At 39.1% G+C, this 17,249-nt stretch overlaps 2 protein-coding genes across 2 annotated transcripts; both read left to right on the top strand.

The window, feature by feature from the left end:
• Window positions 1–5,997: 5,997 nt before the first annotated feature.
• LOC306875258 (amine sulfotransferase-like) lies at window positions 5,998–12,292 on the top strand (the record flags this gene model as incomplete). The annotated part of the gene is made up of 5 exons (XM_079425736.1): window positions 5,998–6,036; window positions 9,493–9,619; window positions 11,476–11,570; window positions 11,664–11,847; window positions 12,171–12,292. The coding sequence occupies 5 exons, from the start codon at window positions 5,998–6,000 to the stop codon at window positions 12,290–12,292; spliced, it is 567 nt and encodes a 188-aa protein (XP_079281862.1).
• Window positions 12,293–12,927: 635 nt separating this feature from the next.
• On the top strand, window positions 12,928–16,063 carry LOC306875192 (ribosomal RNA processing protein 36 homolog). The gene is made up of 7 exons (XM_079425649.1): window positions 12,928–13,719; window positions 13,837–13,972; window positions 14,705–14,771; window positions 14,883–14,987; window positions 15,073–15,147; window positions 15,284–15,401; window positions 15,629–16,063. Exons 2-7 carry the CDS (start codon window positions 13,848–13,850, stop codon window positions 15,805–15,807), a joined length of 669 nt encoding a protein of 222 aa, XP_079281775.1. The 5' UTR covers window positions 12,928–13,719; window positions 13,837–13,847; the 3' UTR covers window positions 15,808–16,063.
• Window positions 16,064–17,249: the final 1,186 nt, after the last annotated feature.

Below are 17,249 nucleotides of genomic sequence, written 5' to 3'. Positions count from 1 at the left end.
ATTTCATATGGTGTGGGGTGAAATGATATTGTGTTTGGATGCCCTACACTATAGCATGCTGGAGTACCTAAGTAGTCATATGTAAATGTTTTTGGTGGTCTCCTTTCTCTTCTAGGCCATCGGTACCCCTGTTCTCCTTCACTGTTCCTTTCGTTTGGAGCTGTATGAGCATCTGTTACATCATCAGGTCCTACTTCAGGTTGTTGTGCATTCATCGCATCTACTTCCTGTCGAGTTAAGTCTTCATTTTCGATTTGTACTGTTGTTTCATATTCATTTGTCTTCTCTTGATCAACTTCTCTTCTTTCCTTTTTAGGTTCGCTGGACTGGACATCAGGTAGGTATGAGTTATCTAACTCGTTGTTTTCTTCCACAAGTTGCTGATGCTGAACCGTAGGTATGTAGTAGTAATCATCCTCTTCATCCTCTCCTTCTTCTGGGTTAAATTCATCTTGGTCTTCTAGCCTTGGTTCGTTCAACGTTTTCTTTGTTTTTGATTCCTTCCTGAGTTCAACCTCCAACGGTAGGTAATCACACGGCAATAAGAGATTACGGTGAAGAACGCGGGATCGTCCCTTTCCTTGTTCCGGTTTCACTTCGTAAATCGGACCTTCTTTTCCCACTTGACGCACTACTGTGTGTACAACATCCTCCCAGTGGTTGCAAAGTTTCCCAGTCCCACCTCTTGGTGTCAAATTTCGCACTAGTACACGACCTCCAGGACACAATATGGAACTCCTCACCTTCCCATCATAATTCTTCTTATTCCTTTCTGCTGACTTTTTCGCTGTCTGTCTGGTAATTTCAAAGGCTTCTTGCATTTCTTGTCTCCATCTCTTTACGTACTCCTTGTAGTCCACAGTTTCTGTCTCTGAGGTCAAGCCAAACAGCAGATCCACAGGTAACCTTGGGGACCTTCCAAACAGCAAGTAAAATGGTGAAAATCCAGTTACTTCACATCGTGTGCTGTTGTACGCAAAGATAAGTTTGCTTAGTGGCTCTTTCCAGTTGGTTTTCTGCTTTTCGGTCAAGGTCTTCAACATCTGGAGTAACGTTCGGTTGAAACGTTCAACCTGACCATTTCCTTGGGGGTGAAACGGGGTGGTCCTCGATCCCACAACACCACAGCTCTTGTTCAACTGAGCAACCAGTTGGTTTTCAAACTCTGCTCCCTGATCATGATGGATTCTTTGAGGAAACCCAAATTTGAGAGCATAGTCATTAAATAACCGATCAACAACTGTTTTGGCAGATTTAGAAGTGGTGGCATATGCTTGCGAGAATCTTGTGAAGTGATCAACTATGATCAATATATATTCATACCCCCCCCTTACATTTGTCCAAATGTAAGAAGTCAATGGAAACCAGTTCGAATAGATGAGTAGTGACAATATTTTGAAGTGGTGCTCTGGTCTCTTTACATGGTTTTTTTTGTTTCAGGCAAGCACAACTTTTGGTCACGTAATGATCAACATCATGGTGCATTTTTGGCCAATAGAACCTTTCTCTGATCAAAGACATTGTCCGATCTAGGCCTTGGTGTCCCATGTTGTCATGCAATTCTTTTAGCACTTGTTGCTTGTACTTCGCAGGTAATACCAGCTGTGTCTGGGTGTTCGTCTTTCTACGGAGGATATCATCATTTCCCAGGATAAGTTTGTCCCAACTGCGCAGTAAGCATTTACTTTGTTCACTCAAGGTCTTAAGCAGATGTCCCGTTGGCTTGTTGTTGGACAATTTAAACTGTAAAACGGGTCCAATGTGGTCATCATTGCGCTGTGCTTGTCTGATCTCATCCACAGGCATTGGCTCACATACATGCTCGGATGTCAAAGTGTCATCAAGAGAAATCATTGCAATCCAGGAGAGGTTGGCATGTGGTGCTTCTACCGATTGGATGGCTGCCTCGACACAATCAGATGGTAATTCTTCTGTGCATTCTTTCATTATTGTCTCAATATCCAGGGGCATTCTAGATAGGCTGTCTGCATCCACATTTTCTTTGCCTGGCCTGTATTTGATGTTAAAATGGAAATCCGCAAGTTCTGCCACCCATCTATATCCTGTTGCATTTAGCTTTGCACTAGTCAAGACGTAGGTGAGCGGATTATTATCACTATACACAGTAAATGTGGGTGCATAATACAAATAATCCTTGAACTTTTCAGTGACAGCCCACTTTAGGGCCAGGAACTCCAGCTTGCCTGAGTGGAAGTGGTACTTCTTTTCTGCAGCTGTCAAAGTTCGGGACCCATAAGCGATGACTCTAAGCTTTCCGTCTTGTTTTTGATACAAAACAGCTCCAAGTCCCTGATTGGATGCATCAGTATGAAGTACGAATGGCTGTAAGAAATCGGGAAATGCGAGAACAGGAGGCTCAACCAGACAGTCGATCAGACCCTCCAGTATCTCTTGGTGCTTGTCTGTCCACACAATTGGCGTTTGAGAGGGCAATCCCCTATTTTTTCCCTTCCACTTTTGATTCCTTGTTTCTTTGCACTCCTCTTTGTTAGTCTCAGTTTGTTTCAGCAGGTTGTACAAAGGTCCTGCGATTTTTGAGAAATCTTTTATATACTGTCGATAGTAGCTCAGCAGGCCCATGACTGATCTCAGTTGCCCGACTGTACTAGGTTTTTTCTCTTTCAGGTCTCTCACAGCAGCTGTGTCGGCTGGATCCATCTTACTTCCTTCCTCAGACACAATCCTTCCAAGGTACCGCACTTCACACTTAAACATCTCACATTTACAGTCGTGGCCTAATGGTTAGAGAGTCGGACTCGTAATCGAAAGGTTGCGGGTTCGAGTCCCCGGCCGGCAGGAATTGTAGGTGGGGGGAGTGAATGTACAGCGCTCTCTCCACCCTCAATACCACGACTGAGGTGCCCTTGAGCAAGGCACCGAACCCCCAATTGCTCCCCGGGCGCCGCAGCATGGCTGCCCACTGCTCCGGGTGTGTGTTCACGGTGTGTGTGTGTGTGTGTGTGTGTGTGCATTTGTTCACTACTCACTGCTGTGTGTGTGCACTTGGATGGGTTAAACGCAGAGCGCCAATTTCGAGTATGGGTCACCATACTTGACAATACGTCAATACAATACGTCACGACTACTAGGCTTTAACTTTATCCCATACTGCCTTAATCTTTGCAAAACTTTTCTCACATCCTCTACATGACTTTCAAAGGTTTTGCTGAAAACTAATGTGTCATCTAGATAGGGAACGCAGATAGTATCCCTTAGCTCACCCAGGCATTCTTCCATGCAGCGCTGAAAAGCTGAAGGAGCATTCATCAGGCCGAAAGGTACCCGGATCCACTCGTACAAACCCCATGGTGTTACAAAGGCTGTTAATGGTCTACTTTCCTTGGTCATGAAGCCCTGATGATACGCTTTTCCTTGGTCAAGAAGTGAAAACCAGGAGTTCCCTCCCAGACTGTCCATTATGTCTTGTACACGGGGGATGGGTTGTCTGTCAGGATGTGTTTTCCGATTCAATTCTCTGTAATCAACACACAGGCGTAAGGTGCCATCCTTCTTCCTGACACATACTACAGGTGAGGCGTATGGTGAGTTTGACTTTTGTATCCATCCTTGTGCAATGAGATCGTGCAAATAATCTTTCATTTCTTGGTAGAGGGGTTTAGGTACTGACTGGTAAGTGCGTGCAACAGGAGTAGTGTCTTTCAGTGAGATAGCTAGTTGCAGCCTTTCAATGCAACCGATGTCAGTCTCAGATTTGGAAAATGAAGCTGCTTCCTCTTTTAACATTTGTTGAACAATTTGTCTCTCAGGCTCACTGAGATGGCTCAAGTTGACTGGCGGAACCCATGTAGTATCAGAGGTATGGTTGGCTTCAGCTTTTATTTGACTGATCCTCAGAGAAGGTAAGCCATGATTCTCAAAAGCAGCTGTTGGATACACAGACTGTACTGGTTGTACTGTCCCTATGACCGTCTTGCCCACTAACATTAGGTCATGATCTGTGGGATTTTGTACACTGACAATTATGTGTGGAGAAGTATGCTTCTGCAGGGTCACTATTGTCTCACAAAACTCCAACCCCTCTGTCCATTGTGGGTTAACATCAGGCTCAAAGATAAGCAATATATCTTCCTTTGGTCGGCGAGACTGCACTCTGCATTCAATTTGTACCGATGTGTGTTTCAGCACTTGGACATTTTCCTTTGTCGTTTTGACCAGATATTCACATGGGGTTTCTGCATGAATTCGATCAATAAAAGCATGCACCTTCTCTCGTTCCTCACTAGGGAGAACTGTTCTCAGAAATTCACTGGTGACTGGCCGAGATGATTCATTGACATTTAGCATTCGCTCAATCACATTGTATCCGATAATAGGATGACAAAGCTGCCTGCCCTTCATCACCAACACAGGTATGACAAGTTCTTTCATTTCCTTTTCTTCTAATGCCAAACCGAAACTCACTTCCATCCACCCCGTATAAGGTATATCCTGTCCGTTTGCTGCCACTAAACGGAGTCCTTCAGGCGCATCAATTACATCAGCCACATTTCTCAGTCTGATATTCGGTAAGTGCTCCTTCTTCCACATTTCATCCACTATACAAACCTGAGATCCTGTATCCCATAATGCATGGACTAGGAGCCCATGGATGTAACACGGCACAAGACACTGTTTTCCTACAAAGGCAGCGCGTGCAGAATTATCTGATTCCCATTTCTCTCTGTGTCTTGCTGTCTGGTTACATTGTTTCTTATGGACTGTCCAGTGATTAGCTTGACATGCTTTCGAACAATAGAGTTTTTGTTTACAGGCGGCACATTGTCGTAGTCTACGGCCGGAACCTGTGATACCACACTGTGCGCAGCTGGGTGGGGACATCATGGCATAACTGGTCACTCCTCGTCCCGCAGTCGTGACCCTGTCTCGTTTAACGACTGCTCCCTGTACATAGCTGGACCTCGTGCTCTACAGCCAGCCAGAAAATGGTTGCTACTGCCACACTTATAACAGTGAGTACAGTACACATCCAACCCACTTTGCTGACATGCCAAACATTTCCTCACACGCGTTGATGGTGGATGGTAGCGCTGCGCCGGAAACCATTGTTGCCGCTGGAATGCTTCCCCTCTTCTGCCATACGGCTGCACATAACTTTGAGGTGGGTATGCAGATTGGGGTGGTGACATGACGGTCTGATCTCTCACATGAGTAGAGCACTGTGTAGGCAGTATCTGTGGTTGTCTAATGGACTCCTTAATTTGAGAAACCTCTACACTAAGATCCTTCAGTAAGGCCATTTCTGTTCGCATTTCCTTTAACTCACTCAAAATGTCAGGCTCACGTTTCTGTGTGCTTTTATGGCAAGACATCTTTTCCTTCTTTTCAACAGCGACTTCACTGACCTGTACTGAATGCAGCTTGGGATGTTGCTGTTGAGCCTGAAGCTTCTTCTTGTTTTGACGCTCCGTTTCATTGGCACAAGCAATATTAAATTTATCAAAGAGAAGTTCATCACTCACATCGATTTTAGTCAAGTACGGTTGCAGATCACTTCTGATGTTGTCGTTCTGTAGGCCAGTGAGGACAGTGTGAAGAAACATGCTCTGGACTAAAACTGGGTCGTACTTCAAGTTGGATTCCACCTCCTGGGATGCAAAGAGAATCTTTCGCTGCAAGTCAAGACACCGAACGAGGAAACTTTGTGGGGTCTCTTTACTACTTTGAGCCTCAGAAGTAAGCTGTTTGTACAATTCAGTTGCACCTCTTTCTTGGTAATGCACTCTCAATATTCGTCTCAGCACAGGCAGGGTCAGATTTGGTTTCCCCTCCAAGTAACTACGCAGTTGCATGCCAGGTGCGATTGCTCTTATCACTGCATCCACTATTTCAAGCTCTGAAACTCCCCTACTCAATCCATGTTCGATCTGATGCGCCAAACTTGAGAAGGTGAGCTTATCTCTTTGTCCAGGTTCACCTATCTGTCCTGATATCTTGAATTCTCTGTTCCAGGGGGGCATGACTGGTCTGTGTGTCACTAACTGCAACTGGGAACTTGTATCTGGCAGTACATTTAGACTTTGCAAAGGGGAAGGACTGTGTATAGTGCTTAGGTTCTGTTGTGTACCTACGTGTGATGGTGTGTGATTAATTGCTCTCTGTTTTTGCTCTATTAACTTCTGCAAAGTTAACTGTAAAGCATCAATTTCTTCTTGTAGTTTATCCTGTTCTGTAGTTTCTACTACTGGATTTACATTCACTCTCTTAGTGGTCTGTGTTATGTGTTGTTCTGAATCACTGTTTTCATTAACCTTCTGAATTTCACAGATTTAGTGTTTTAGACACAAAAGCTCAGAGATACCGGCATCTTCCAATTCCCTCAATGCCTCTCATTCTACATATCTCACAATTACAGAAACAAGAAATGACCGGCTTTTGCTACTGGCATGTTCACACTCGATCCCTAGGAATGTACAAAGTTCAGTAAATTTTTCTTGTGAGAGAGCATATACTGCTCCAATCACCTCAAGCTTCAAATCCTCAATGTGATCCATGAATTACTCAGTCTCTTGATGTGTGCAAAGTGATAGAGGAAATGTCCTTAGCTGGCTGGAAACCTGCAGCACTCCTGGTATTGAAGATCAACCTCAGATTGCTTGCACTTTCTTTCCCGGCTCGACACGGACACAGAACGTCTTCACTCCACTGGTCACCTGGGCTGAGTAGTAGGCTGAATGGCACTGGAAGCGGGCTGTCGTCACTTGAAGCCAACTCGCACTGCATTCAATCCTCGCTGGGGCCTCCAAAATGTAGCACCCTCACCGCCTGGTGAGGGAAGATATTACAATCAATAAAGTCACAGGACACGGAGCTGCTGCTTCATCTTCTGAGTCTGTATTGTTTGAGCAGCGCGCCCCCTCCCCCAGCAGGTGAACGAATCCCAAAGACAGAAGTAATCGATTGTCCATACCAATCTTGGCAGGAAATATTAATCGTTATCCACAAAGATCAGACTTAGTTAATACACAACATAGGTCACACATTAATGACATTTAATCTCTTTTTTTTTATATGATAACTAAAATATATTGAGGAAAAAAAACTTTTTTTTCTTTTCTCTTTCTTATTTGTACTACCACTACACCCGCACCTATATTTTTGTCTGATTTTGATAACCGCACCCGATTGTCACATTCAGGGTTCATACAGCCATGAAAAACCCAGAAAATTCATGGAAATCTATTTCACAATCCTCTGTGTAATAGAATTATGTTTAATTAGATCCTGAATTTCGGTGAGGGATTGCACAGGCTATATCGCATTACTCATTCCCGCAGCTTTCAGCTTTAAAATGAGGGAAATTACTGCAAAACATTTATTCAATATAGCGTATAGGTTCGATGAGTAAATAAATCCACACAAACCGTCAGATCAAATCAGTCATTGAAAACAGGGTGTACCGAGTCTTGACCTTCTCTTCACATCGGCGCATCTAGCAGCTCGCTGCGATACAAGACTTTAGCTCGCGTTTCGGTGCAGTTGACAGAATTGTCAATTGCCTAATCGGTCATTGTTGCATCGTCACAAAAATTTATTATTTTCATGTCTTTTTAAGCCATTGGGTACTCCTGTGCACTCACAGTTACATCCAAAGCGCGCTCTGCAAGTACTAAATTGAGTTTGCAAGCAAATCTTGTTGCGCTTAAGTGGCCAAATACAAACAAAATTATGTCAAAATGGTCGTCCTGGCGAGTACACTCATAAGCATGGTTTTGTCTTAAGTTAATGCAAACAGTTGCGAAAGAAAACGCATGTGTATAAGCATTGGATCCGTGAAATAGGTCTTGTGACAGCAGCCTAATAAAGCTGTGCGGCCTGTCATTAATGTGAATCAAACAACAAAAGACAGAGGAAATCCCTCACTGCTCTTGACTAAATAATGTTTTGTTGAATTACTTTAATATGTTAAGTTACACTTTATTCAATTTCTTTAGCGTATTTAGAAAATTTGGTTAATATTTGCATCATTAATGGTTTGTCTTATCCAGTGTTGGGTAAGTTACTTTCAAAAAGTAATTAATTACAGTTACTAATTACTTCATCAATATTGTATTTAAATTACTTTACTAATTACTCTATCTGAAAAGTAACTTAGTTACTCAATAAGTAACTTAATTATTCAAATCGCTAATTAGGCTACATCTTAAAATCCCTATAAACCTTAATATAAATTAAACTCTATATTCTTTCAATTCGAGTCAAACATAGAATAGTTTAGCCTTTTAGCTTTAAAACAACTGTAATACTTAAAAAAAATTATGAAAAAAATGTAACCACCTTTGGTTAACAAATAGAAATACTCTGCAAAATATCTGAATAACAAAAAGGCTTAAAAGTTAAACAATACATTTCAGTTTGGCAAGAGGTTCAGGAAAAGCCCAACTAGTAAAATCTGTACAGGTTTATGTCAAAATAACACGTTAACTAATGTAGGAAAGAATAAATTACAGAAATTATCTTCTCTGCTGAATAATGTCAGATCGCGCTGTTCTTATGAGGTAAATTTCTCATAGCAGGTCTTCTTTCAAAAATGATGAATATTAGATGATTTTTTTTTTTTCTTAATATTTTACATTTTTTTCGTATCTAGGTGAGGGCATATGCGCGCAGGTGACTGCATATAATGAGCTCAGACACGGGAAAGACTGTACCTTGCTCTAGTTTCATACGGATTGCATAATCAGAAACATTAGTTTTTAATTTGAATTCGTTCAAGTGTCAAGTAGACACTTCAAGATTTTTAGATTCTATTGATTTTAGTCTTATATGTATCTGAGTCATAGCCGGCGCCAGGGCACCTCCATCAGAGGGGCATTTGAATTTCTGGGGGGGGGGGGGGCACAAATCACGTTTTGTGTGTGTGTGGTGGGGTGGGGGGGGGGGGGGAATCGTGCAATCTGTGACGTGCAGTTTCTGACGCTCGCTAAAGCGTGCAATTGCTTTCTTGTGTGCGCTGTTTTACCGGTTTCACTTTCGCTTTCGAAACGATCACGTTCAGCAAGAAGGGGAGAGGATGGAAAGTGGGGGGCACCGTAACTCTGCCCGCGAATGCCCCCTCTTGGTGCCGGCCCTGATTTGAGTATTTAAGGTTTCTCTGTGAATCAGGAAAATCTGAAAGTGAACGCACCCGCACGCGGAGGGTTAAAGCCGTTGCATTCAATATCTTTAGACGGTAAATTTAGATTTCAAATTCAATATTGCTTTTAGAACTGTTGAAATTATTTACTGTATGTAACGCAAGTACTTTATAAGTAACTGTAATTAAATTACCTAAAAATGAACAGTAATCCCTTACTTTACTTTTTCAGTGGATAAGTAATTTAATTACAGTAACGCGTTACTTAGTAACGCGTTACACCCAACACTGGTCTTATCCACCCGGCACCCGCAAATAATCAGAATGCATTTTTTATTACCGACCCAACAGCCCTGCGGATGTAACCGCCATGTCAGGTCATCTATGTCACGAGAAACCCTAAAGACTTCATGGTGTCATATTTCCATTTTTACAACATTATTAAAAACCTGGATTCTTCTGAGAGCTTTGATGAGATGCTGGAAAAATTCTTCACTGGATGCAGTAAGAGCCAAAACATTATAGCCCTATATAATTTTTTGCACAACAGAAGAAATACATGAAGACTAATTTTTTAAAAAGGTTTTATGGACAGATAGTTGACATTAAGGACAATATGATTGAGAATTTAAAGTTTAAGTCCGACAACACCATGGTGTAAGGGAGTTGTGGTGTGAGCTGCTAACAATGAGCAAGTAGTAGATGGACTTACTGCCAGATTTTGGAAAATAATTTCTGTGGTGCAAGAGGAAGTGGTCCTGGTCCCTTAACAGTCACTCTCAACCTCAATCTGTCTATTAATCTTTTAAAAAATTAGTCTTAATGTATTTCACAACACTTCAGCTTGTGGTTCTTTTTGGATGGCGGTCATGTTTCAAGATTCTTTACCTTAGCAAAGTCTCTGAGAACCTTCTGAAGACTCCAAGTAGTTTGCAGGTCGGAAAAATAGTGGCACGGAACTAAAGTGTTCCTGATGGTTTAATTTTTATTTTAACACCTAATTCCTCACCTTGAATCTTAAATTCTTTGCAGTTAACTACCTTTTCTTCTTGATCAATTTTTGTGGCCTTGCTGTCTGTGTCTGGTTTGTAGTGATTGGTGGCTGTTGGTTTGACCATGTTAAAGGATTGATCACAAATACAGACAAATACAACATCCTGATGCTTACTTATGAAGAAATGATCAAGGTGAGACTGGTTGGGCTTATGTCCCTTTGACCTTTCCATCAAACTTATTTTAAGTTATTGTACTTCTCTTTGGATATATACGAATCTCACCAGTGAAATGAATAAATCTTTAATTGGGATCTCAGATCTGCCATTGTAAAAATCTGTGAGTTTGTGGGAAAGAATCTGTCAGATGCAGCGATTGATAAAGTGGTGGAGGCATCCACGTTCAAGCACATGAAGAAAGACCCCTTGTATGTACATATGTTTAAACTGTATCTGTATTTGAACGTCTACTGTCAGTGTTTTAAATGTTAACTGTATGCACCAAGGGTCTGAGAGTAACGCAATTTCAATTCTCTGTAGGTATGTGCCGTACATGTGGAAGAATTGACTTGACTTGACATTAGCATAGCTGTGAAGAACCTTTTCATGTTTAACTCATGTTCATGAGTTGTCTATTTAAAATGACCTCTTTAAAATATTTTGACTTTGCCAGTGTAGCGGAACAGTGAACTTTGCATTACCATGTAAATGTTTAAAGTTATACCAATTGAGCCCCTAAAATATTATGTTCGACTCTAGATCACTGTCTCAGGTACAGTGTAAACCCAACAGATCATGACCTTAATATTACGTAGAAGATTTCCCAGACAAAGCCAACCAAATCACGCCCGATTAGATGCCCTGGTATCGAGCAATGGAGAAAGATTACAACACACATCCATCTTTTGTTTCCATTTACTCCAGCCGCTGATGCTGGAGTAAATGGAAAAAAAAGGAAAAGTGTGTATGTGTTTATCAATCAATTAACAAACTGGCTTGATGTCATGAAAAGGTTTTCTAACATCTGTCTTTGCTGTCAGGTCATCTATGTCATGAGAAACCCTAAAGACATCATGGTGTCATATTTCCATTTTTCCAGGAACATGAAAAACCTGGATTCCACTGAGAGCTTTGATTGGATGTTGGAAATAGTTTTTCACAGGATGCAGTAAGAGCCAAAACCTTTGCGAGCCAAAACCAACATACTGCATTTTCTGCATATCAAACACTTAGTTATTCATTATATGTCTTATATATTCATTATAACAGTTATTCATTATATGTGTCTCTCTCTCTCCCTCTCTGTCTGTGTGTGTGTGTTACATCTGCATAAATTTGAAAAACACTAATGTTGTGTCTGGTTTGTAGTGATTGGTGGCTGTTGGTTTGACCATGTTAAAGGATGGATCACAAATAAAGACAAATACAACATCCTGATGCTTACTTATGAAGAAATGATCAAGGTGAGACTGGTTTGGCTCATGACCTTTTGACCTTTCCATCAAACTTATTTTGAGTTATTGTAGCCTACATGAAATGTACAAATCTTTTATCAGGACCTAAGATCCGTGGTTGTGAAAATCTGTGAGTTTGTGGGAAAGAATCTGTCAGACGCGGCGATAGATAAAGTGGTGGAAACAGCCACATTCAAGCACATGAAGAAAGACCCCTTGGCCAACTATGAATCCCTTCCTCAGAATATCACAGAGCGTCCAAAAGGATTTTTTTTTTTGCGCAAAGGTCAGACCAAAGTGAAAAATCAAGAGTTATTTTCGCAGTGCCAAATAAAGTGTCAAAATATAAAGATGTAAAATTCAAAGACCTTTTTTTTTTCCGATCACCTTCATGATAATATAATAAAACTCATTTATGTTAATTTTCCCTGCCTGTCTCATTCAGGCCTGTGGACAATCCAGTCATTATTAATGCAACATTTCTTCTAGGAGTCATAGAAGACTTTTGAAATAGTTCATTATTTAAAAGTGTATTACTTATTATGATGTGTGACAAATCAGTGGCAGTGGGAAAATGTTATATTAACGTTTTCAACCTGCTGTGAACAGTTGGGGACTGGAAGAACTGTTTAACTGTGGCTCAGAGTGAATGTTTTGACCGCGTCTACCAGGAAAGAATGAAGGACGTACCTCTTAACATGGTCTGGGACATCTCAGAATTGCAGGGATGAAAACTCAAGATGTGAAATAAATTTTACAAACTAATAAAAGATAAAACACTATCATGATCATAAAATGAAGGCATACTATGTAATTGGACGTGTTGGCTACACAACCATATCAAAACAGATACCAGATGACTAGTCTTGATGGAGGTTAAATGGTTATTGTGAACAATGAACATTATGTAAAATGTAGAAACAATATGAATTTACAGTCTGTATTTTTGAACCAGTTTTATATTTGATCAGTATAATCATTTTTATATTTAAGTTGTAAATGTTAAATAAACAAACAAAAAAATGAAATCCTGGTAGTTACATTAAATGTTGGTCAATCTAAATCTCAAAATTAATTGCCTCTATGTTTTGAAAGTCTAAGAAATATATATATTTTTAATTTAGAAAGTTATTACGGAAACTAAAATTAGAATTAAATCTATCTTAATATTCACATTTAATTTCAAGAAACTATTAATATTATTACCTTTTTATTATTATTATTATTTGGCTATAATGAATTTACGAAACTATCGTATTAAATGCAATAAACACTAATATCAAAGTTTTTCAATCATAATTATTTTGACAAAAATGATAAATATAATGAGACTTTTATTTTGATAGGCGTGTTGTGGCGCGCATGCGCTGTTCTCCCACTTCCACGTGCGAATGGGAAGCGCATTTTTCGCAAATATTAATCTTCGCTAATTCTGATATAGTTATTGTTCTTTCAGTCAAGGGGAACTACGTTACATCTTCAATAAGCATGTCTTGTTAAGATTTTCCTAATTTTATATGTTACCTAAGAACAGATGTCTGGATAAAAACAGCAAAATACTAATAAACAAATGTAAAGTTAGCGTTTCATATATTGCTTATTGAATGATAATAGGGCATTCATATTGTAATGTAGAAATCTATAATTTAATATTACACTTGTGTACATGACACAACCTTATTCAGACCATTTTTAATGCATTTAATGCAAGTTATTCAGAATTAATTTAATTGATCATAAGTAATTATTAACAAGAAACGTGTATATTTCATGTTATATGTTCTCAAATTTCGTCCTTTTAATAACGTAATGATGCCTAATTTCTACAGCTCATAAACAAGCTAAATAAAAGTAAGGACAAAAACCAAAACATAATGCCTAAATCGGCAGAGTCTGACCAAACTGGAACATCAGAGTTCAGATGATGAAGAGGACGTTTTAGATATGGAGAGAAACTTTGCTTTACTTCGTAAAAGGAGCCTAGAGTAAACTCCAGCAGAGGATGAAGATGCATCTGCAGAGGAAGCTGAACCTGAAGAGGATGAAGACAATGGTGTGGATGATGAAGATGGGTCAGGGAGTGATGAAGCAGATAGTAACCCTGAAGATGAAGGAGTCAGCAATGACCCATCACACACAGAGGGAAACCTTAAAAAAGGTAAGATCAGATCATTATGTAACCCTGGCAATCGTTTTATCATTTCAGTTATTATTTATGAATATTTGTTTGCTGAGGCTGTTTTATATTTACTTTTATGTCGTTGTTTTTGTGTAGAATTGTCAACCATGTCCTTTGAGGAAATCATGAAGCTACAGAATAAAGTTGGAACAAAAGCATACAATAAAATCGCTTATAGTGCCACAAAGCCTCAGAAGAAAAACGTGCCCATGAAACGATTAAGTAAACACAGGTACCTGCAGTGTTTAGTACTATTTCTATAGATTAATTATTATTATAGTATTTATTCATATTTTGATTTTGCTTTCATATACTTATTTTACATGTTGAATTAAAATGACTAAATTACTGTTAAGTAAACCAATATATTTAAACAGTTTTAGTAATTTTGTCATGTGCCTTTGTCCTTTTTATTATTACTTTTATTTATTTGTTGTAATTTTATTTTTGTAAGGCTTTTTTTAATGTAATATTTATATTTTATTTAATTTCAGCTCCACTTGAATTAATGAAAAAAAATGTTTTAAGTTTTTTTTACATTTTTATTTTCAGTTTAAATTTTAGTCATTTTGATGTGCTTTTTTCATTTGTTATTTTTTGTGTAGCTTTAGTTCAGTTTTAGTTTTTACTATTTATTACTATTTACTAATTATTAGTATTACTATTAATACTAATCATTTTACTTCTTCAAATTATTTCAGTTAGATGTCAAAGCAGCATGTCCATTTTTTGAAGTTTTCATATTCATTATATTGATATTCTATCAGATTTGTTTTATTTCAGTTAATGAAAATTATTTTTAATAGTTTTAGTTACCAATAACAACACTGCCCTGCTCAGCTAGGCTTTTTACATTTTTAACCACCTTTGATCACAGTTTTTAGTAGTGCATTGAACTAAACAATAATAATTTATGTGAGTTAAAGTTATTATGTGTATGTTTTGTCTAAAAACTGTTTCTTAGACCTCAAGAGATTTCTGCAAAGAAACATGTTCCTTTCCTCCGCAAAGTGGTTCCCGTCAAGAAAAGGGTGTGTTTCAGGAGTTTATTTAATTAATGATTGCTCATATTTGCGCATCGGTATTCTCCGCAACAAACTGTGAAGACCTGATTTTTCACTTTTTAAACATTACTTTCTCAGATTTCAAGGGACCCTCGCTTTGATGACCTCTCAGGGGAATACAAGCCGCAAATTTTCTGTCAGACGTACAAATTCATCAGTGACATCCGAGAAAAGGAAACAAAAGTCTGTGAAATTCTAAAATGCCTTACTGATTCTTGTTTGTTTTCATTATATGCATTATTTTTATGCCCACTGCTGTTTGTTTCAGATAGTGAGGAAGAAACTCAAGAAAGCAAAATCAGACTCTAAAAAGGAAGAACTGAAAGCCTTGCTTAAGAGAATGGTGCGTTTAAAATATACTGACAATTTAAATTTAACTCAAAGAAAGCTATATAAAACATCATTACAGTTGTGATAACCTAAATATTACTGTTTATGAGGTGCTTTATGTCTGATCTCTGTGTGTGTGTGTACAACAGGAAAACCAGCAGAGGGCCCGACAGCGGCAAGAGCAGGAAAGAGAAAAGGAACTTCAGTTCAAGCAGAAACAGAGAGAGCTGGCTGGCCAGGGACACAAACCTTTCTACTTAAAGAAATGTAAATCTATTTTTGTTCTTATCCGGTTCCGTTACTTTTGACCTTGTTCACATATATTTGAAGTACGTTTAGAAGTTATTTTGAAGAACATTTGCTGGTGAATGTCATACTAGTCAGTTTTTTGAGCACCAGTGTTTATAACTGTGTTATTTAGAAAAGAAACATCAAATAATATATACGTATTATGCAAATGTTTAGTTTATTACATCTTTAAAACCCTTCTACAGCTGACAAGAAGAAGCTGGAATTAGCTGAGAAGTACAGCGAGCTGAAAAAGAGCGGGAAACTGGAGAACTTCTTGAGTAAGAAGAGGAAGCGTAATGCCACCAAAGATCGCAAAAAGTTGCCCAGTCAGCATGAGAAACGCCAAATATGGAGCAATCATGGCTCATCTGTGGCACCTTGAGTTGATTATTTGTCTGATTGTGACATAATGCAGAAGGACGTCTGCTAAACAGTAAATCCAGCTGGACTATGTTGTTAAAAGCGGGCTTGGTATGATTTCACAAATAGATATTATTTGACAGATACACTTGCACAGATATGGATTAAGATGTGTTTTGCTAACAGGTTTGACATTGTGTTTATCTTCAATAGCCATTATCTTTTGTTGTTTAATTGTTTTGAACATTTTCTTGAAATAAAATTCTTATTTTATCACTAGATGGAGCTACTGATTCTTTAAAGAATCTGCATAAGCCACCTAATTTTTTGCCTCAGCATTTTCAGTTCCAAACCAGCAGAAGTTTATATGCAGAAAAATCTGAAACTGAACTGCCACCATATGACGTTAATCCAATTTTTTGACCTCAAGGGCACTAGACATAAACCCTTTATACAGACATCCGTCAACAGGATGAGTCAGCTCGCATTCGTATCTGCCCTCTCAATATCCAAAAATATTTCACTTTCGTCTAGATCCCATGACCCATTTAAACACGGCCTGTTTAGACCGAGGTTGTTTGTGGTGAATCCACAGGGTTTCGAAGATGGGCATATCTTGAAATTGCTTTGATTAAGACACGAGCAGCAAGTACCCTGTTCGAGAAATCACAGTTTTCAACCGCGTCATAGTTTAAACCTTTGATTTTCAGTTTCTTCTGGATTAACCCACTTTGTAGCAAGCCTTGCAATCCTGGAGCAAATACCCCTTGGTTCAAGCCGCACAAGGGTAAAGACTTCACTTAATCATTTAATTTGCATCGTTGAGTAATGGATGGGACTTTCATGGCTATATATCTTCCTAACCTGCTGGACCATGTGCAACTACAGTCCATCACGTCCCTTAAGGGGGTGGATTTAATGCAGTCTGGAAATTTAAAGAAGGGCTCGATTTTAAAGCAGGACACTCCAGCTAAGACTTTCGTGTTTGAAACCATCCTTGCTTGAATACAGAACGGTGGATTAGTGGCCTTCCTTAACCTTCGGTTTTATGTCGGAGTCATTCCTCTGCAGTTAATTCCTTTCTTTGGGTCACCGGAGGCTTTTAGAAATCTTGTCTCCGGAATCTAAAGAACACAATCCCTTCCCTTTCATCCTAAATCTGTCTTGTTAAAGATGCAGTCGTATTTCTGGTATTAATGAGAAAGAATCTGATGCTTCAGCTAAACAGAAGATTGTAGCATTTGTCATACGCTCTATGGCCACTGGGCTACCCAAAGGAGTGATTGCTGAAACACAAGCAGGGATCAGAGAATCCTTAACTGAGATCCATCATTCTTAATCCATGAGTTAGGATATTGCTACTCCTTCGTGCACAGGAAAGTAACCCAAGGCAACCCGAGACTCTTTTGCAATAGGCACAGAGGGCAGATTTGCATTTTATTACCAACTTGTCACTTCGCTGAT

Source organism: Barbus barbus (assembly GCF_936440315.1).
Source record: "Barbus barbus genome assembly, chromosome: 9".
Taxonomy (NCBI): Eukaryota; Metazoa; Chordata; class Actinopteri; order Cypriniformes; family Cyprinidae; genus Barbus; species Barbus barbus.
This window is presented reverse-complemented; position numbering and strand designations above follow the sequence as displayed.

Bases quoted from the DNA above. Each gene is read 5' to 3' on its own strand.
- LOC306875192 (XM_079425649.1), top strand. From the start codon at position 13,848: ATGTCCTTTGAGGAAATCATGAAGCTACAGAATAAAGTTGGAACAAAA. The intron at 13,973-14,704 runs GTACCTGCAGTG...ACTGTTTCTTAG, and splicing joins AAACGATTAAGTAAACACAG to ACCTCAAGAGATTTCTGCAA. The intron at 15,148-15,283 runs GTGCGTTTAAAA...TGTGTACAACAG, and splicing joins AAGCCTTGCTTAAGAGAATG to GAAAACCAGCAGAGGGCCCG.